The following is a 21,821-nucleotide window of genomic DNA, read 5'->3' as shown; positions in this document are numbered from 1 at the left end:
TAATCACCTGATTGGTCCTCAAAGTGCTTTTTCAAGCTAAATGTAATAAAGAAGTCTTCGTACATGCTTATCTCTAGGCCCAATGATGCCAGTCACAAACCTTTCAATACATTAAATGGGACTCGGTCATCACTTTTAATATCAGGTTTTAGGCCAACCAAGCATGAAGTATGAGGAGCTATGAAAGTGACTTTTGAAGTTCCAGAGAGGGGGACATGGACAGTACTAGTATTTCATACAGTACTTATAATAACAGAAAAGTAACTTTGGTCAAATTAGTATTTATAAAGGAACCTCCTACTGAATTAAAATAAAGTAGCTCTGCAAGGGCTTGTTCAGAGTTCCTTTTGTCGTGCTGCTTGCCTCTGAGGAAAACTGCTCTTTAGCACTCAATTGGAGCAAACAGCAATTGGGTTTTCTGCAGATGGTCACTGATTTAGAGCTAAAGAAAGGAAAGGAGAGGGCCAGAAGGGAAACTGCTCGGATCCATGCTGTCCAGACATGGAACAAGCAGAAGTGGGGACAAGCCTCAAGTGTAAATCTCAAGTCCAAAGTTTTAAAGCTATCAGAAAATCTTGGTTTATTATACCACTAGGTGGTGGTCTAAAATCACTGAGAATTTTCATATAGTCCACCAGTTCAGAATGATGAACATATCAATTCTCTTATTTTAAAGATATCCAACATGACATTTCATGCGTTCCTTTTTCTGGGTGGTTAGTTTTCAATTTGTGGTAATTTAAAAGTGAAATCAGCTGCATTAAACTTCAAGCTGATAAGGGTTCCTCAAATAATTTTAGCACATATTTGAATATCTTACACTGTATTAAAAACTTTTGGTGACAACAAACAAGAGGTGCAATTGAATCAGAAGCGTTAGACTAAATGCCTTACAGTATTTTTAAAATCTACATAAGCCAAACTCACTTTCACCAAATTCATGAAGGTGATCTACAGAGAGTATTCTCTTTGTACTACTGTACTACTTCGGCCTCCAAAAGTGGGCTGAGTCGTCCTTTTGAATGCTCAGTGGTGTAAAAAGATCACATGTAGTAAACCATCACATCAGAGAAAAGGTTTAATACACCCATTCCTTTATTCTGTATTAGTTTGCGGCACAAAGGGAGATGTTTAGATTTTACAAAGGGGAAGCATTTGAAAACAACACACCTATGGGCCCTGGTGCAATCTGAATTGCTACTGTCCAGAATCCATCCCAGTTCTGCCATATTCTGGCACAACAGACAGAATGGCTTTCAGATATGCACTGTTCAGCTTGGAAAAAATATTTTCTGTTATTACTGAGTTTTTACTGTTATTACTGAGTTTTACATTACATTACATACAGAACATACACATGCTCTGTTTAACACCGTTTAAGTACAGCGACATGCTAGAAGATAACATGATGCCTATCGGCGGAGCCTATTGGTTGCCTCAGTTGAAAATTACATTTTGCTGGAAACTGGGGGTCTGACTTTACACGTGTGATTCTGAGTCGCGCACAAAGCAAGAACGTCAGCTTCAAAGGTAGAAAGTGCGCCTTCACTCAGTGACCCGAGTTTGAATGATACGCCTCATTGACTGCTGCAGAGCAAGCAGTACAGGAGTCAATTTTATGCAAAAATCTACCCTTCAAGCCAAAGGAGAAATTAATATTTCATGCTGATTCCCTACCAACAAAGAAACCTGGTCCCAAGGAAACCGAGCTTTGAACACAGCCTCATCCTGTCTAGGCCCAAGGCTCACTGGGTTCCCGTTATATTTGTTCACAGTCAAGCTCAGCATGTGTTCAAATTGCTCTAACGAAAGAATGGCTCCATATCTCATTACCAATCCCTGAGTGTTTCTTTCTCTATCGTTGTTTTAAATTTTCATGAAGGTTACTAGTGCTGAATTTCTGCATGTTTCTGTTTGTCTAAGAGAAGCTGGGATACAGTTAGCTGCCATTTTCCAAAAGGAGAAGCCAGGCCATTATGGGTAATCCCATCTTCCAAAGGAGCTGTCCCTAAAATACACTGTGAAGCTGGAGCCCAGGAGGGAGGTTATGGGATGGAAAGGAACAGAGGAGAAGATGGAAGACCATGGTCCCTAAACTATCAGTGAAACCAAAACCCATCAGTCACGCCAGCCTTGCTTCAACTAAGAAGATGTTGGCACCTGCAGGGCATTCTTAATCTGGTCCAAGATGTGTCTTATGGAGAAGAATTAGGTAGCAGAATGTATGGTACCCACTACTCTGCAGACAGGAATTATATTTAAAAAATAAACACCAGTGCAAAATATTAAACTAGCACTGCAAGATGGCTACATCATTCTGGGTAGTACTTGTGTGCATTTAAAAATTACATATATATATATATATGTGTGTGTGTGTGTGTGTGTGTGTGTGTGTGTGTGTGTGATGCAGTCTAAAGTGATACAGTCTACTCTTATCATCTCAGGACTTTACTGCCTCATTCTGGTGCATCTGTAAATCCAGCCGAACTGGCCTTCCTTCAATGATTAGGGTAAATCTGTGTGTCCTTTTGAGGTGGGCAAGACTGGGGTAGTAATTCAATACCATTACAGTGGTACCTTGGATCCCGAATGCCTTGGTACTCGGACGTTTTGGCTCCCGAATGCCGCAAACCCAGAAGTGATTTTTCCGGTTTGCAAACATTATTTTGGAACCCGAACTTCTGAAGAGGCTTCCTATTGGCTGCAGGAGCTTCTTGCAGCCAATCAGAAGCCGTGCTTTGGTTTTCAAATGTTTTGGAAGTCGAACGGACTTCCAGAATGGATTCCATTCGACTTCCAAGGTACGACTGTATCTCATTCTCAAAAGACACACAGGTCCCAGAGCTCACCCCATGCAGAGTAGAAGGATAGCAGGAACAGCTGAAAGTGAATGGGGCGTTTGAAGCTCCTATATCTTAGGCTGCCTGTGTACACATGACATTTACTCTGGTTCCAGTTCATTCCCATGGCTGGTGTTTGAAGCTGTGCATGACATTAGCTACAATCCATATTGTCAGGGAATCAGGAGCAGGAGCACCAGGGAGAGAGGATTGGGAGAGCGAAGGGGAAGAATCCGAGGGCAGCTTAGGGGAGTATGACAGTGGCCCGAGAGATTCCATGAGCTTCTCCAGCGAATCAGAAGATTCCCAGAAGGGGGCGCCAATGGTCAGGGCAAGGGGGGTCCCAGGGGGGACGCACCAGAAACAAGGAGCCAGAGGGGAACCCCAAAGCAGCAGTGGAGGATCGGGACCAGTTTCCCCACCAGAGCGTAGTGGGGGGGAGGAGTCACATGTGTCAGGAGCAGTGTCTCCTCCAGAGAGGGAGTCAGGGCTGACCACGCCTCCAACGGAGGGGAGGTCAGTTGCAGCTAGCCCCCCCGAAGGGGGAAGCAGTGACAGCAGCAGTGGAACGGTCAGGAGGAAAGCTGCTGGCTGGGCGCGCGCGCCAAGTTCAAATGTGCAGGCGCGCGGAACAGCAGGAGACCCAGATGGGGAACCAGCTCCTAAAGCCCGCCGGAGGGAGGGAGAAGGCTCAGGGGAATCAGCGGGAGAAGAGGCTAGAAAGGGCGGAACCCCGGCGGGCAGGCGGACCCAGAGGAGGAAGGAGCAGCGGAGAAGGTGGAGCAAGGCTAAAATCTTAGATTGGTGTCAAGGGGGAGGAGACTCAGACGGAGCATCAGTGGTCTGAGACTTTAGACGTGGGGCTGCGCGCTGCGGCTCTGGAAGTGAAACTGAACTCCAATAAAGACTTTTATACTTAACAACGAAGCAGCGTTGGTCCTTTGTGAGCTGGGACCTAGGGTAGCTCTGACACATATCTATCTTGTAGTTTTCTACAAACCAATTTCCATCTGATTTCAAAACGTAAGTCACGTTAATTTTGTGGTTAAGCGGAGGTGTGTACATTTGAGACAGCCACTGCACAAACAAAGACGGCTTCTTTGGAGCTGTGGGGAGAGGTTGCAGGCATGGGGAAGCCAAACAGGCAATGTGCATCAGATGAAGACATCGCCAGCCCCCCTCTGGCTATGTGTAAAGGTAAAGAAGGGAGAAGAAAAGTCTCACCACATTACCCCGACAGCTGATTTGAACAGGAGTGTGCAGTGGAGACCACAGAAATGGGCTAAGGAGGAACTAGGCTACACAAAAATAACAGTCTTTGGAAGATACAAAAGATCTTGTATTTTCTAGAGAGATGGCAGCTACAGACCTTCACAATCAGAGCATAATCAGAGGATCCAGGAGGGTGATGGAGAAGAAGGCAATTTTATGGTCATAGGGCTCCTGTCAAAACCAGTCTTCACAGTCAGCTGAACCCCATCAAAATGCACTCCCACCCCTCCCTTTCTCTTGTATCTCTTCTGCTGAAATGTTCTCCCCTCCTATTTTCCACATCCCAAGATCCTTCAAGCGAGTTGCAGAGGGAAGCCGGCTGCACTATCTGAAACATCTCAACAGCGGAAGAAAAAATGTGAGAGCCAACAGATTATATGAGCAAGATAAAATTGCATGTATGGCTACATTACCTTGCTTCCCCTTCACCAACTCAGGAGGTGAGGTGAGGGACAGAGGTGTGGGGGGAGGATACACACCTAGAGGAAGGTTTCTCTTTTGCTATGGGGGAATCGTTTGCTGTGATTAAACAAGCAGGAACCCACAGACGAAAAACGGAATTTGGACATACTAGTACAGGGCATCTTACTAGAAGAAAAGGTGGCTCACTCTCTCCCACAAAAGAGCTGTGAATTCACAAATACCTAAATCAGAGTGGTAAACAGATCACTGAGACCAAACATTACTCCTGTCTGCACTATCTCTGACATGTAAAATATTTATTCCTGAAATTTACAACTCAGGAGGAAGTTCAAGCCTCAAGGCCACAGGTAACTAAAATGGAACAGACCAAACTGGGTTATGTCCCTGAACCCTGTCAATCTTCACCATATACCTGGAACTACAACCCAGTTCTCCTGAGTTCATAAATCTGTATTTATGATGCGCTGTCTCCAGTTGCAGGTAGCAATTCAAACTATTAAATGCCTGCCATAACAAAAACAAAACTCCTGCAGCAGCATGGCAAGTAGATGAGGTCTGGTCTGGTCTGGTCTGGTCTTCTCCCTGACATGCTACTTTGCTATATGCAGTGATTCCCTCCACACACACACACACTCCTACTTTTGGTTTTCAGGTACGTGAACCCTGACATCCATTGTGACAGACACAGATTTAGTATTTCAGTTAGAATTGTGCCTTTGTAAATGAGCGATTCCGTGGTACTTCCCTTTTATATTATTTATCCGTTCCCACTTCTCTTTGACATACATACAAATTTCAGCAGGTAACTCAGGACAACTTAGAAACATCTGCCTAAAAAGCTTCTTTGGCCAGCAACTATTACACTGCAGTAAAAAAAATAAAATGTTTAGGACATAAGGCAGCATTTTTTATGGTAGTTCCAGACTGCAAGCAATTCCTTGTTTATAATTTATAGAGGCAACTCCCTTTGTTAATTTACTTATATACAGTATTTATACGCAGCTCATCTTTGCTGGTTTCCTTCAAGCAGGCCGGGCCTGAGCCCTGTCCCCACGGCGATCCCTCAAGATTCCTTTATGGCCAGCTCCACCCTGATCCTGCGCTGCAGGAGGTGTGCGGTGACAGCACTGCAAGCCACTAAGCCAAAGAAGGAGCCGCAGGACAGAATGACGGAGAGGGGTCCATGCCGCCTGCGGAAGATGTCTCGCCTGTTCTTGTAATCCAGGAAGATGGCTTCCTGCTGGGAGAGTGTGCAGATGGCCAGGAAGGCGTGGAAGATCTGGTGGGCATGGCCAACAATGTCGCAGGAACCTGGGAAGTACTTCTCGGGAACCGGGCAGGAGAAGAAATAAGCACTGACGAGGAAGAAAAGTATCTGGAAGGTGTGGTACCAGGCCGCCGTCTCCTCGCAACCTTCAAGGTGGCACATGACCACACGGTGCGCCACGGGGCTGATGTCCAAGATGAAGGCCAGCCCTGCTGGGATCACCTGGCACACCTTCCTCATGACGGGGTAAGGGCGTCGGTAGCGGTACTTGGCGTAGCAGCAGCCGGCGCAGGACAGCCACCCACAGAAGGCAGCCGCCGGCAGGAAGAAGAGCCAGAACTTGTCATACCAGGCTTGATCAGAGCTGTAATAGAAATGGGCCAGGGCACTTCCGTACTGGTAGACGCTGACCCCAACGTAGTCCACAAAGTAGAAGGTGTAGTGGAACATCTCGGACTTGGACTGCAAGAGATGAGCCAAGAGGCTGCAAGTGAGATACGTGACAGAGGAGAGGACGAAGAGGAAGAGGGGCAGGGACTGGACTTCCAAAGTCAACGCCTCTGCTTCCGCAAAAACATTAAACCTCAGCAGCACAGCCAAAGCGGCCAGCAGGTGGGTCCAGACGTTCACCACCTCGTTGTGCTTCTGGAAGAGGCTGAAGAAGTAGTAGCGCCAATGCTGCCCTGTGGGGCGATACCCAGCTTGGATGTACGGCTCCCGGAAGAGCTGAGGGACATCCGATTCTTTGACAGTGCCAGGCATCTTGGGGAAGCCTTCTTCTAAGAGCTTTGGGAGTCGGCGGAGTTGCTGCCCACTGACGGACAAGGTGCTGATCCGTTCCAGGATGGCTGTCATCGTGCCGAAGTGTGTGGCGAGGTCCTGTGGATCCCTGAAGCGAAAAGAGAAAGAGAAGCCATTAGCAAGAGCAGGAACTGGAAATAAGCAGAGACAGATATTTCATAGTCTCTGTGTATGTCACTTTGCGTCACACAACATCTAAGAAGTATGGACAGAAGACAGGAGCAAGGGGGGTGGAACTCAAGTCTTCTGTGTATGATCTCCTTCGTCCCCTGTGCAAAGCTGCTATTAAACTTGTTTTAAGAAAACAACCACACATCCTAGGAGGAATTCAACGTTAAGCTAAGGCGATGGTTGCATCTGGGCAAGCGTTTCAGCTTCTCAGAGGGAATGATCCTCCATGTACAGTTCTGGCAGCTCCCTCAACTTCCCTGAGGCAATTTTGGGGGCAGAAAGCCCTCCTGCAGAAGCACTTCCACAGGGCTTCCGCTGATGGAATGTATTCGTTGACTCCCGCTCCCATTCACAGATCTTGCAAAGCAAGGAACCAAGGAACTTAAAACGTATGCATTCTTACCATGATGCCTGTCAGAAAGGAGGCTTCTGCACGTCCTGTAAAGGAAACTGAGGGGCAGATGGGGCTCAGCAACCTGGGAAGGTAGCTCATCGAGGAGGCCCATCTGCTCTCATGTCCCTTCACAGCATGTGTAGAAGCCACCTTCTTGACCACTGGACCCAATCTTGGTCTTGTCCACTCAATCAGCCAGAGCCCACAGAGGGTTTGAGACCCATCAGCTCCCTCACCTGGTTTAGCCGGCTAGTCGAAGCCATTTTTGGAGGTGTGGCTGCTGTTGCATGCTGACAGCTTCTAGGAGCCTGAGGTGAGAGCTGAGCGCAGGGTGTGGACCAAGCCATTCCGGAAGGAGCAGGACATGTCCCCCACCAGAGGTACTACCCCTCCCCTAACACCCCAGTGGGGAGATAAGCAACTATTAAAGATCATTGTGCTCCTCAGTTTTGAAGGCAAGATCCTCTCAGCATGCCTCATTGTTTGGCATTCTTAGCTGGACCATAAAGAAGGCTGATGGCCAAAGAATGGGTGCTTTTGAATTATGGACTGCAAGAAGATCCAACCTCTCCATTCTGAAGGAAATCAGCCCTGAGTGCTCACTGGAAAGACAGATCCTGAAGCTGAGGCTCCAAGACTTTGGCCACCTCATGAGAAGAGAAGACTCCCTGGAAAAGACCCTGATGTTGGGAAAGATGGAGGGCACAAGGAGAAGGGGACGACAGAGGACGAGATGGTTGGATAGTGTTCTCGAAGCTACCAGCATGAGTTTGACCAAACTGCGGGAGGCAGTGGAAGACAGAAGTGCCTGGCATGCTCTGGTCCATGGGGTCATGAAGAGTCGGACACGACTAAACGACTAAACAACAAAAGCTGGCAGCCTAGTGTTCCTTGCTTTTGTATTACACCTCCAGCTGCTTCACGCTGGCATCTTACTAAGGCCAGGTCATAAGTATCAGTCCAGCTAAACTGCAAAGGTTGTTGCCTGTGCAGAAACCCTCCTGAAGAGCAGGAGCGTGAGATGGACAATCCAGTGAGAAAGATGGACTTCCAAGAGGGTGGATAATTAGCTTACAATTACAATAGCCAAGGCAGCCATCTCCCCACTCCCCCTCAGTACAATGCACATGGTGATTTCTTGCTCTGTTTTGAAAGTGTGTAGCAGAAGTCACAATTCCTAGCTGCTTCAAGCATCAAATTATGTTTTTTTAAAAGAAGAAGGAGGAAAGGGGAAGAGAAAAAGGCCCTCTGACCACGTAATAATTTGCTAACTCTTCCCTCCTGTGAAAGTCAAATAATTTCCTCCACCTACTTCACAGATGTTACCAAATTCCCACTCCTCCACTGTTGAAAACGAAGTTCCAGCAAAAGGGAGCCTAATTTTCACATCCACCTCAACCAGAGCTGCTTTTCAAAACAACCATTTTTGAAGTTTAAATTAATTCAGAAATCACTGTTTCATCTTTTCCTGAAATAGAAAGAGCAGCCATACTCAACTTCACCCCCCTCCCCTCCCAACACAAAATCAAAAGGTCTGGATGATGACGGCTAACCCTGTGAGGGCTTTCATTGGTTTTTTGTTCTATCCGCTTGTTTTCTTGCTTTCTAATGCCAGCATCTTCCACACAGTTTCCATTCAGTACTAAGGTCCAAACCGATGCTAAATGCGTTATTAGGAACCACATAACTCCCCCCTCTCCCAGTTCATTATTAGCAGGTGCAAAGGACACATTTTCTTTATCGCAATTACACTAAGAAAATCTGTTCTACAAGTTTCCCATGACCACAGATAACCATCTCATGCTGCTTGGATATGTAGAACAAAACAAGTACAGTGCATCTGTGGTGTTTTGATGAAAACACTGGTGTTAGAAGAGTTAAATTAAGAGTCAAGATTTCTCAGAAAATATCTGAACATCAAGAAAACACTGAAGAGTTGGAAAACAAGCTAAAAAAATATTTAAAAATCAACAGCGGTCATTGAATCCTTCATTTGAGAAAATTCCAGGACATTAGCAAACAAGAACAACTTGCCAGTTTTCAGCAGTCATGTGGTGATGATGAACAAAGCAGAAAGCAATTAATATTACAGACTGAAAAGCCCAAGGTCAGCAGCCCTCACTGTTTCACTTCCACAAAGCTTCTATTCTCTCATTTCTGCGTGGGCGAAGCCGTTTGCTGAACAGCTATATTCATTTTGCAGGGCATCTATTTCAGCCTCAGCTTACCCTCTATCCTTCGGAGAGCTGAATTATTTTGGCTACTCCCAAATAACAGCATTTGTGTGCAACTTGTCTGAGTAACTTAGCCGATGCAAATGAAAGAGATTGGGGGAGGCGCAACTAGCTGGTGCACGTATTAAAGAACATGAGGATAAAATGGGTGTTGCTATAGCCAGAATACCCCCCCAATCACCCCCCCCCAAGGTCCTTCCACACAGCTTCTACAATGCCACCAAGCATGGACCACACACTTTCAAGCTCATCTTCACAGCTGCAAGAGCTTTTAAAACTTGTTAAGTCAGTTTAAACAGAAAGCATCTATCAGGTGGGTCTGCCTAGAATTCTGTAAGGTGTCTTTTGCATAATACATCTGGCATTGGGCAACCAATTCTCAATTACATCTGGCTGACTGCAGTACTAAAACAGGATACTGAGCTCATATACTCCCATCTACAAAGTGATGCTCATGTCTCCCTAAGGAGTACAGAATTTGGCATTTCTATGGTTCAACAGTCCACTGTTTTTACTTTTAGACGTGTTTCCAGAAGTATCAGTGTAGCTATGTTTGTTTTGCTGTGCTTAGCATTTGGGGGAGGGGGGGTCTATGTAATACTCCCCCCAAAATATCTGAAGGAGTTCTAGTTTAGAAAAAGGTTAGGTGCAGTACACTGGCAAATCATTTCCCCCAACTTTTTAATTATTTTTAAACGTTTTCTATGGTGGTAGGATTGATTTTATTTGTGTGTGATGCAATGGCCGCTACAAAACATAGGAATAGTACAGATGCCTAAAATCACAAAATAGTAGCAGATAAGGACTCCTAGTAAAGGTAAAGGGACCCCTGACCATTAGGTCCAGTCATGACCGACTCTGGGGTTGCAGCGCTCATCTCGCTTTATTGGCTGAGGCAGCCGGCGTACAGCTTCCGGGTCATGTGGCCAGCATGACTAAGCCGCTTCTGGCGAACCAGAGCAGTGCACAGAAACGCCGATTACCTTCCCGCCAGAGTGGTACCTATTTATCTACTTGCACTTGGACGTGCTTTCGAACTGCTAGGTTGGCAGGAGCTGGGACCGAGCAACGGGAGCTCACCCCGTCGCAGGGAGGTCGGCAAGCCCTAGGCTCTGTGGTTTAGACCACAGCGCCACCCGCGTCCCTCAAGGACTCCTAGTAGGACACAGCAAAGAAGCAAGGGCAAAATACAGCAGTTATAATCACAAAATCACAGCACTGTATTATTATTATTTATAAAAAAAAAATTGTATACCTCCCTATAAACGTAGGTCTCAGGGTGGTTCACAACATAAAATCACAATTGTTGAGTTGGAATGGGCCCTGAGGGTCATCTAGTCCAACCCTCTGCAATGCAGGAATCTCAGCTAAAGCATCCATGACAGGTGGCCCTCCAACCTCTGCTTAAAAACCTCCCAGGAATCAGAGTCCAGCACCTCTTCTGGGAGTCCGTTCACTGCCAAGCATTACTGTCATAAAGTTCTTCCTAATGCTTAGCCAGAAACCCTTTTCTTGTAATTTGAAGCCACTGGTTCAGGTTAGAAGGAGAAAACAAGTTTGCTCCATGTGACAGCCCTTGAGATATTTGAAGATGGCTCTCCTATCTCCTCTCAGTCTCTTATTCTGCAGGCTAAACATACCTGTCTCCCTCAACTGTTCCTCATAAGGCTTGGCAGCACCCCTTGCAACTTGGAACGATTCATTTGTTTGATGGGCTTGAACCAGGGGTAGGCAACCTAAGGCCCGGGGGCCGGATGCGGCCCAATCGCCATCTCAATCCAGCCCACGGATGGTCCCGGAATCAGCATGTTTTTACATGAATAGAATGTGTCCTTTTATTTAAAATGTCCCTCTGGGTTATTTGTGGGGCATAGGAATTCGTTCATTTCCCCCCCGAAATACAGTCCAGCCTACCACAAGGTCTGAGGGACGGTGGACTGGCCCAAGGCTGAAAAAGGTTGCTGACCCCTGGGCCTTGAACGCATGTATTCTCATGCAAAGCTGCATGTAGCAGAATCCACTGCAAACACTCCAGTGATAACTGTGATTGCATGGTACGCAGAAAGCCAATCAAGTCTGAATTCACAGAAATGCTGTATATGAGCGAACACTGTTAGAATCTGGCACAGGCTAAGTTCAATTCTATAACCTCTGCAAGCTCCAGCAGAGAACTGAGCGATTCATGGTTCCTCAGGGGAATAACCTATACCATAGGACTTTAATTCCAGTATTAGCTGACCTGACTTACACCTCCTGGAATAATGTGTGGATCAGAATGCAGCTTGCAGTTCTCCAATTATGGTGGCACAGTTCTCTGCTCAAAAGATATATCAAAATGTATTTGAAGATTAGTATTGTGAGAGAAAATATATCTAGTGGTGGGTATTTCTAGAAATACATATTTAGATTCACATTTTAATGCAGTTTTTTTAATTTAAAAAATCATCTTGATGGAGAAATGAGGCTGAATGAACTTGTCAGTGACTGTAGCTGGAGAAATAATTGATTAGTTAGTTCATTCCTAATTTTTGCACTATGCCTGAAATTGTGGTAAGGGCTTAGCAGGAGACTGGGTTGGAAAGTGTGTAAGAAAAAGGAGCTCCATAAGATAATCGATCCACAACAAAAAATATATAAAAGCATTATGCATTCAGAAAAAAACAGTAAAAAGATAAGTTATCCAGTGTATTTATATTTACACAAAAGCTGGAAAAAACTTTAAATCCGCAAATAAACAGAGGAAATATTTGCTGAAAGGCTGTAACAGCGTAAAAAAAGTCAACAAAAGTCATTATAATGCATTCCTTACCCACTTGCAAAATTGACTCAAGAAAAACAAAACTACTATTCTAAGTACCAAAAATAACTTAAAAACAAAAGTGCATGATGAGGAGGAGATTCCTTTGCATGGTTTTTCAGCCAAATATGTGGCTTCTTATACTGTTTATGGAGAATTGAATAAGTTAACATTCCTTCCTTTTACCCTTTTACTAGGAGTATCACACTAATCCTAATTAATAAACTGTAAGAGCTTTTGTGTAAATTCTACCACTGTTGATTCTGCAACTTGTACACATGAGATGCTTTTATAACCTCATCGCTTTCCTTTTCTCCAGTTCCCTCCAAAGCGCTCCTTTTGAAGACTTGCCACACCTAACCAATGACATTATAAACCTTTGAAGGTTGGAGCCCGGACTTCCTCTGTGCAAGCAATAACAGGGCAACAGGCCCAAGCCATCCAGGGGTTTGAAAATCTGCGCCCAGAGACAAGTTAGGCTGCCAACACAGCTCATCGAGCACCTTTGGCTGGGAGTTTTGAAGCGGGGAAACTGACCTGTTCCTTTTCCAACCAGCGCTTGATTCTTGCATACAAGCAAGAATCTAGGCCGCCTCAAGATTCCTGGGTCTTGTGTGTGTAGCATTTGATGGGCAATTAGATAATCCAGGAAGAAAACTGCAAGGGAACCTCCCTTCATCTCCCTCATCAAAGCACACACACACACAAAATTGCACTCTTGGCAATTATTAAAGAAACAACAATATTCCATATTAAAAATAAACGGAGCAGGTTACAATTCAATGGGGCTGTGTTGAAAGATTATGGAGAGACCCCCCGCCCCGCTGTGAGCACCAACAGACCGGTCAACAAGTTAATGTGATCCAACTTAAGTAATCTCGAGTGGGATCTCCTGCAATTAATTGCAGGGGGTAGATGAGGACGCGCCAGCTGGGTAGGAAAGGGCTTGCATCGTCCCCCCCAAGGACCAACTCTCTGAGCAATGAAGGGCAGCCCATCTCGCCTTCCTCCTTGACTGTGGAGGACGGTGAGCGCCAGATTCGCCGCTAAGGACAAACCGAGGCAAAAGCCCACCTTCAGGCACCGCGCAACGCAGCTGAAAGAGAGAGGCAACGCAAACAGGACACGCAGGTGCGCAAAGACAAGCCCGGGCGCGGGCAGAGAGGACCGAAGAAAACGCAGCAAGCGCCCTTTGCTGAGGATTCCTCGCAGCGGCGTTGCAGACCTCGCCAGGCGCCCTGGCGGGGCTGTGCGCAAAGTCCTCCGCGCCCTTCAGCCGTTCCTCTCCGGGCATCTGGGCACCTGCGGCGAAGCGCCAAGGGGCCGCCAGGCAAGAGAGACGGGCATCATCCGGCGGGGTTGCGGGGTGGGATCCTGCCGCCGGAGCCCTCGCCTCACCTGGCCTCGGGCCGGGATGCAAACGGACCTGGGGGGCTTTTTAAAAAGGTGGGTGGGGAGCCCTCGACTGCGCCCGAGCGTTGCGCTGCGCTTGACTGCGGGAGGACAAACGGCACTCTGCACATGCTTGGAGAGCATTCTGGACAGCCCCCCCCCCACTCCCGCTGCCAGCTCACCTGGAGCAGCAGGTAGGTGGGCGATGCGCGGCGCCCGCTCAGCTGCCGGGGGTGCGCGGCGGAGCCTCCATCCCGGCCCCGAAGAAGGGCATCTCGGGGCGCCCGCCGTGCCCAGAAGCTGCCCGGCGAGCTGCCGGCGCCTCCCTCTCGGCCGCCGCGCCCCTTCCTCCGCCTCCTCCTCCCCGGCCGGGCTCCTCCTCCGGAAAGGGGCTTCTCGCCCCGCCGAGGCCCACGAAGCTGCGCGCCCGGCCGTCGGGGGAAACCTCTCTTGCGCGCCAGGCGACGCGGACCAGGGCTTGCTGGCGGCGCACAACCACAAGCGGGGGCGGGGTGGGGGGTGTTGCTTTTTGGGCTGACTTCTGAGTTCTCAGAAACAGATGTCGTGTGGGAATGATGAAATTCTTCAGGCTATGAAAGTATGGTTGTTTTTGTTATCATAGGAGCCGAGATCCCTTCAGCCCGCCCCTCCAGTAAAATATTTGAGGGGGGCCGGACTCTCCAAAGTTGATGGGCATTGCCATTCAAATAATGTGTGTGCACCGCATCATGTGATCGATTAGGTGGGCGGGGCTTACCTCCCACCCACCCGAATATTTTATTCAAGTTGGCCTTCCTGGTTATTATTATTATATATTACATTTCTATATTATATTATATTATATTATTATTATACATTGCATTTCTCTTCCTTCATTTAAGGATCATGGGGCAGTTTTCAATATAAAAGCACAAAAATACCGTAGTAAGGAACAACAACCAAAAAACTACTCATCAACCCCCCCCCCCCGAGTTTAAAAGGATCAGTGGTTCCCAAACATTTTTATCTGGGCCACACTCGGAATTTGTTTGCGCAGCACTGATGTTTTTATTGATAGGAAATACACTGGGAAACAAATGAACAACTCCCAGCAGTGCTTGATTTGTAACATAGAACACAACTATGTTAGAATACGATCATGGGACATCCAGAAAATATAAAACAATGCAGCCACATAAGAACATGAACCACTTGATGCTCTTGCTCTCATTTTGATCCTACACTGAATGTTTAGATATTTTATGATTGCTCATGAATCTTGTCATCCTCTCTTGCCACACCCTTTGAGAACCCCTGTCACAGATTGCTTAATTAGCCAAAGGCCTAAAATATCATCAGAAATCTGTAAGTTGCTGTATAACCAAAACTGAACTGTATAAAGTTCCTCCAAGGTCGGCTCCTGTGAGGTCTGCATCTGAGGCAGCAGCCTAGTTGGCCGAATGAGAGCACCCGCCCTGCACACACGTGGGAACTGCCTCCTCTCTTCACCACCCTCCTCGCCTTCCTCTTCCTGCATTTCCTCTTCACCTGCCCCCTTCATCACCCTGCAAATGCAGCCTCCGTTGTAGCATTTTTTTATTATAGGGTTTGCAGGGCCAGTGCTATCAGTAGGGCCACTAGGCAGCCGCCCAGGGCACAGACCTCAAAGAGGTGAGTTCCCAGAATCCCAAATCACGCATAGTTAAAACATATCGGGTGCAATAGCAGATGGGTTGCCAGTGTCTTCTTTCCCTGGATGTCCACCTCCTTTTTATTTTTTCATAATTTTTCTGCCAAGCTGAATGTTATCTTGCCCAGGGCAACTCAAAGCAACTTACAATAAAACAAACAACCCCCCACCCCAAATTAAAACCAGAGCAAAGAGAAATATTTTTTTTTAAAAAAAAACCACACACACCCTCCCACTTATCAAAATAAAGCTATGGTGAAACTCTCACTGTGGTCGTAAGGCTTCTTGGAAGAGAACCTGCTCTGTTTTCCAGATCAGAATCGGGGCCACTATGGGGACAGTGTCAGCATCCTGGACAATCACAAGATATGTGTGTGCCCACAAGATTTGCACAGAAACTGACAGCTACAAACTGAATCCCAGTTTTTGGTGTAGTCACAAACTTGCATTCTGCAAGATGTTCACCCTGATACAATAGGATCACTCAAACGATCACATGCATGAGAGTCACTTGGACTTATGCACACTCATCTTTCCTGACACATGCTATACAACGTGCTGCACTTGTTTTTTTCCACAGTCAGCTTAAACAGCCCCTATCTTACCTCTGCAGGTCTAATTTATAATATTTACTGACAATGATCAGCAATCATCAGCTTTAAAGACTAACAGCAATGGAAGAAACAACATCTCTCTCCAAACCCTTGATCTTTTCAAAGATAGTTTCTTTTATATTACCAGATCTTCATGTCCTTTAGGTCAATTTGTTTTTCAATAGCACAGCAGCTGTGAAAAACAGCTGTGTCTCTGAAATCCTTTGAAGCTCTGAAGGGGTAGGAGAACAATGGTAGTTCGCCCACTCTGTGTATTCTGAAAATTCAAATAGAGAAGCAACTATAAACTGGCCACAAATGCATGACTTTCAAGTGTATGGCTACTCAAACACAAGTCCAAATAGTGCTATCGCTCATTACACAGCATTATACCCAAGTTTGTCTCACAATGTATAGGCAACAGAGAGACTCAAACAATCCTAACTCTCTGTTGAGTATGATACACATGCTTTCAAACACTACATTGCAGTGTTAAGTGTGCAATTTGAAAGTGTGCACCTTAAAAAAGGCCAGAACTTGAGCACATGCTTGACTCATTCTCAGGTTACAAAATCATGCAGTTTTGCTGGAAGCTGCCACGATCTTTTCTGCAGGACATCACTGAATACGCTCAGATTAGAGGTTGTAGACTTTAGTGGACTTACCCAGCAAACTCCATTAAGCAGCAAACTTTCTCTTTTTCCTTCTGAAACATCTCCCTAGGTCTTCAGTGGGTTCCAGAAAATCTGTCACTACATGCAAACCCTTCAGCTGAGCCTGGGCGCTGCTGCCTTTCCTTCACTTTTCTTCCCACCTCCCCACTTTGGCCTGACCCGACCCAGCCTTGGTGCAGCATCAGTCCCATCCCTGTTGGGCATATGCTCCCTGGCTGTGGAAGAGGCTGTGCACCCAGTTTTAGTGGATGGCATGCCACAAAAGCCAGAGAGTTGTGACGGGAGGCCGAGAAGCCATGGGGCACCTCTGCTCTCTGTAGAAAAGAGGGGCTCAGACTGGTGGCAGCAGTGGGGCACTCACTCTGGAAGGGGTATGTCCAGACACCTCCCGTTCTGGAGGGCAAGCCCAACAGTGTGAGAGTCCACTCAATAGTAAGGAGTGGTGTTCAGTGCACACTCTAAGAGTAGGAGCCAGGCAAGTGGACACAAGGAGAGGGCAGATAAGCAGTGGTTGCGACAGAGGGAAAGAAAGGCCCCCATAGAAAAAGCAAAACAAAACCTTGAAACCTGCAAGAAAGAGGGAAGAGGCTCAGATCCCCAGAGGGAGAGAAAACCTTAGTTAACATTAATTAAAGTAACAAGCAGATACTATGTCAGTCAGAAGTCAAGTATGTACAGGACTGCAACTTGAATATTTCAGTGCTGATTTGCCTTTTTAAAAAGAATGGCAGGACTCTGCAAATTAAAAACCAAAACAAAAAAACCCTTTTTGTTTTGGAACTACAGCTGTATGTTACTTCAGTCTCAAAGAATCTGAGGATTGTCTACAGGTGTCATCATCCAACCAAGTATGGCTGCTGGCTACCTGAGTTTTTGAGAATGACGTGCCTTTACCAGAAATCCAGTTTATTTTGATTTCAGGCAAGTTGGCCTGAGGAGTCAAAGTCAAAGAAAGGCAAGTTAAAGTGGCAGAGAAGATGACATCAGGTGGAAGAAAGTGAGCCAGGTAAAATGGAAAGTGAGAGGGAGACACGAAGGCAGGAGCAGCAAGCAAAAGGAAGCAGAAGAAGGCAGGAAAAGGTGTATAAATGTTTGAGAAACCAAAGGGGAAGAAGGCAGGAGCAGCGAGAAGGAGGCCACAGGCAGACAGGTTGTGAAAGGAGGTGAGATTGAAAGGAGGTGGAAGGCAAGAGGAAAGTCAAAGAACAAAAAGTGCATGTTGAAAGGAAGTGGTGAAAGGCATTTTGGGTAAGAAAACACAAATATCATAGTGATGATGACTTTCCCTCTTGCCCAATATCAACCAACTATTATTAATACCCTTCACATAGGGATGGCGAGAGCGTTCTCCCATCCCTATCACCTGAACCAGAGCCTATCTGCCACATGAGCAGTTGAATATAGTCATACCTCAAGTTGAATGTGCTTCGGGTTGAGCGCATTTGAGTTGCGCTCCACGGCAACCCAGAAGTAATGGAGCGTATCACTTCCGGGTTTCGCTGCTCGTGCATGCACAGACACTAAAAATGACGTCACGCGCATGCGCGGAAGCGGCGAAACGTGACCCATGCATGCGCAGATGCGCCATCGCATCTTGCATTCCTTTCGGGATGCGAACGGGACTCCGGAACGGATCCCGTTCGCATCCCGAGGTACCACTGTAGATGGATTATTGCACTGTCTGCTTAGCATTATTTGATCTTCTGCTATGAAAAAAGGGGTTCTTTGCATTTCAAAATATCCTGACTTCTGAAAGGATAGCAGCACTATATAAACCATAAGCAAAACGACCTTTTAAAGAAACCGCTGTACATTCATGTGGCTATACTTGAGTATTTATGATGAACTGGTCAAGAGGTTTTTATTTAAGTCAGAACAGAGGTTGTCAAATATCAGACCCAGTTTGAACCAGTGGATAACAGACTTGTTTTGCTACAAACTGCTCTTGCAGAAAAGCGGGGTCGTTAAGTTCCCCTCCCCCCCCCACTGACCTTGAAAAGTGTTTGAAAATACAAAAACATTTTAGAAAGTATGCACATACATTTGAGATTCTAATGATTTGTCACCTCTGGATCTCATTGTCCAGTTTACCCCCATCAACCAAAGAAATAGAATAAATATATTCTTTAAATTATAAAACAACCTTCTGTGGAGCGTTATTTTTACATCTTTTGTAGAATCAGTTTGGTTTTACTTATCACTGAAAAATCAGCTTCAATTGAAAGTTTTTGTTTTTGTTTTCAATTTGGGCACACGGAACATTAACAGGAAAACATATTGATTAGTTGTTCTGGAAGTGTACAGTACTAGATAATGTGAAGTTAAAATGTTTTACTGACTTGCTAACCCCAAAATCTTTTTCTCTTGCTCAGCAAACCTAAGACATGGATATCATATTTGAGGATCCGTATTATTCAGCAGATCACTGTAATTAAATCAAATTTATCCTGCAGAAATCCAGTGCTTAACAGCATATCTATTTTGAAAGCAATGCCAGCATGACATGCAAAGCAGACCAGAATGATGTGTCTGTGTGCATTTGTTATATATATATATATATATATATATATATATGTATTCATTGTATTTTATATTGCCAATGGTGTAGGGGTTTTTTTGCAAATAAAGCATGCACAAACTGTTCCTATCTCCACGATAGATAATCTAATGTGAAATGAAGTGACATATACTAGAATCTAGCTGATGCTCCCATGAGACCAGACAGAAAAATCATATTCCTTCTGTCTGACAGTGGAAGGTCGTGAGGTACGAAGGAAATAAAACATACATTACAGACGGTCATAATTATGTTTTTAACATTGTCGATTTACAAAAAAAAAAGAGAAAAGAGAGAGGTCCTGAAAATAATGGCAGCTGCAACTGTTATGTATTGAAGGTCTCACCCTGGCCACCAGGAGTATCGTGTACAGTGGTACCTCGCAAGACGAATGCCTCGTAAGATGAAAAACTCGCAAGATGAAAGAGTTTTTCGTTTTTTGAGTTGCTTCGCAAGACAAATTTCCCTATGGGCTTGCTTCGCAAGACGAAAACGTCTTGCAAGTTTGTTTCCTTTTTCTTAAAACCGTTAATACCCAGGGTGCGTTGCTTGAAGAGGTGCAGTTCCATGCTTCGCAAGACGAAAAATTCGCAAGACGAAAAAACTCGCAGAACGAATTAATTTCGTCTTGCGAGGTACCACTGTATATAGTTTTCACTCAGGTCCTCGTAAGTTAATTTAGGCTGGAAACCCTGGGTGGTGGTTGTTGTTGTCACAATGTTGACAGCCGGCTGCCTAGAAAAGCAGGCCGGCTGAGCTGTTTGCTGTTCAGTTCTGTTCCAGCTTACCAATAAAGAGCTGCTTTGGAGAAATCGCTGCGTCGTCTGATATGTTCACCCACAACTTAACAGCAACCCTGTGGGTTTTGATCGTATTTGGCTTTTATGCTGGGCCTTAAAAAACTTACTTCTCCCTGTCTTTCCTTTGCAGGACTGACTCACAGAGGGTGTTGTCCTGAGTGAGAGGCGGTTTCTTCTTTGCCTTCTTAGGGACCATGCTATCTTTCAGCCAGAAGTTATGTTGGCTTTATTGTTCCTTGGTTACTATTAACAGTGAGGATAATTTAAAGAAAGAATTCGTTGACTCATGTAGACAAACAAAAGGCAACAAGTCCCGTCATCTCAATTTGCCAGCAATATCAGTGTGCAGCTAAAGGTCAGGGAGGAGCAGGACTTCCCAAGTTTCTGATTATCCTTAGTCAAGGAAGGAACTCCTCAGCGAAATAAAAATGCAGCTCAGCTGTTTGCGAGCCATAACGCCTCTTGGGCCAGGGCCAAGGGGAGCAAAGGCAGGAGGTGGAAGGGAACATGGACATATTACTCACAGTATATGTTGGGGTGGGGGAACTGAAGAGAAGAAGAAGCAGAAGAAGAAGAAGAATCATAGAGTTGGAAGAGACCACAAGGGCCATCGAGTCCAACCCCCTGCCAAGCAGGAAACACCATCAGAGCACTCCTGACATATGGTTGTCCAGCCTCTGCTTAAAGACCTCCAAAGAAGGAGACTCCACCACACTCCTTGGCAGCAAATTCCACTGTCAAACAGCTCTTACTGTCAGGAAGTTCTTCCTAATGTTTTGGTGGAATCTTCTTTCTTGTAGTTTGGATCCATTGCTCCGTGTCCGCTTCTCTGGAGCAGCAGAAAACAACCTTTCTCCCTCCTCTATGTGACATCCTTTTATATATTTGAACATGGCTATCATATCACGAAAAAACACCCAACACCTCCCTGTTGTTGCCGATATGAAAGACATTGCCCATACTTTTCCGTGCATAGGATTTGGCTGTAAGGTGTTTAAATTAACATCATAAATTGTCCCTGGACCAGCACTGATAAAAAACACACAATTGTCCGTCATACAAACCACAGTCCAGACTGACTGGTCAAAAAACTACCAAGTTGTTGTCGCAAAGACATCTTCTCCGAGTCTCTGGTTGGCCCTCAAAACTCTGCCCAGGCCGCTGACTCTGCTCCACACCCTCCTTGAGTGCTTTCGCATGGCCAGAAAGTGCCCTTGAACTGTGGGGAGAGAGGGCTGCATTTGCCTGCAGAAACCTCTGGCGCCTGTGGAGCTGGAAGGCAGGTTACTGTGCAAAGGTGAGAATCGTCTCTGTCAGCTCACCTGCTTTTTGTCTTTGCCTTCTCCCACCACTGGCATGCAACCCCAGGAAGGGTCAGGGGTCCGTGAGGAAATGTGCCCCTTGGGCCTGCTGTAAACAAAATCTGCCCTTTTTCCCTTATGGGGTATCCAAGAGCCCATATAGAGTCCTTATGTAGGTTCCCTATTGCTAGGAGAAAATAACAGAGGCCAACCAGAGAATATTGAGAAGCAAAGCAGCTAGTAAGCTTGATCTTTATTGATCTGTTGCAACAGGGTGCTCCCCTCACCCGCAGGAAAGGAGAAGGACCTCGAACAATGGCGCACAAGGCCTTATATAGACATTTTAAATTCCCTGCCCTGGAGCTCAAGACCACCCCTCCATACATCATACACACATCACAGAAGGGGTGTAACCCAAGACCACCACCCCAGAAACATCATCCCTACATCACAGAAAAGGCAGTCTAAAACAGAAATTTTAATGTTGTTTATCTCCTGTCTGGCAGGTTACTTGATTGGATACCCTGCTTACTTGATTGGATAACCTGGGGAGCCTGGCCAGTCTTTTGTAATGATAAATACTTAGTAATGATAAATACTTAGTTCCTGAGCCCGGTCACAGGCTCACCCTATTCA

The 21,821-nt window shown here is 45.9% G+C and overlaps 1 protein-coding gene across 3 annotated transcripts; it reads right to left on the bottom strand.

Moving 5' to 3' along the window:
• Positions 1-3,807: 3,807 nt before the first annotated feature.
• PAQR8 (progestin and adipoQ receptor family member 8) lies at positions 3,808-14,056 on the bottom strand. Of its 3 annotated transcripts, none has more exons than XM_083606713.1 (2): positions 13,774-14,056; positions 3,808-6,681 (listed from the first exon to the last, which is right to left on the bottom strand). In XM_083606713.1, the coding sequence occupies exon 2, from the start codon at positions 6,655-6,657 to the stop codon at positions 5,599-5,601; it is 1,059 nt and encodes a 352-aa protein (XP_083462839.1). In that variant the 5' UTR covers positions 6,658-6,681; positions 13,774-14,056; the 3' UTR covers positions 3,808-5,598. The 3 variants fall into 3 exon arrangements, with proteins under 3 accessions (XP_083462839.1, XP_083462837.1, XP_083462838.1); XM_083606711.1 differs by having other exon boundaries at positions 3,808-6,691; positions 13,774-13,927; XM_083606712.1 differs by lacking the exon at positions 13,774-14,056 and adding an exon at positions 13,274-13,291 and having other exon boundaries at positions 3,808-6,691.
• Between the last annotated feature and the right edge of the window lie 7,765 nt (positions 14,057-21,821).

The sequence above is a fragment of the Podarcis filfolensis genome, assembly GCF_964270895.1.
Source record: "Podarcis filfolensis genome assembly, chromosome: 3".
In the NCBI taxonomy this organism is placed as follows: Eukaryota; Metazoa; Chordata; class Lepidosauria; order Squamata; family Lacertidae; genus Podarcis; species Podarcis filfolensis.
The sequence above is the reverse complement of the archived record's forward strand: the minus strand, read 5'-3'. Positions and strand labels throughout refer to the sequence as shown.

Excerpts from the sequence above, each read along its gene's own strand:
- PAQR8 (XM_083606713.1), bottom strand. The coding sequence starts at position 6,657 with ATGACAGCCATCCTGGAACGGATCAGCACCTTGTCCGTCAGTGGGCAG.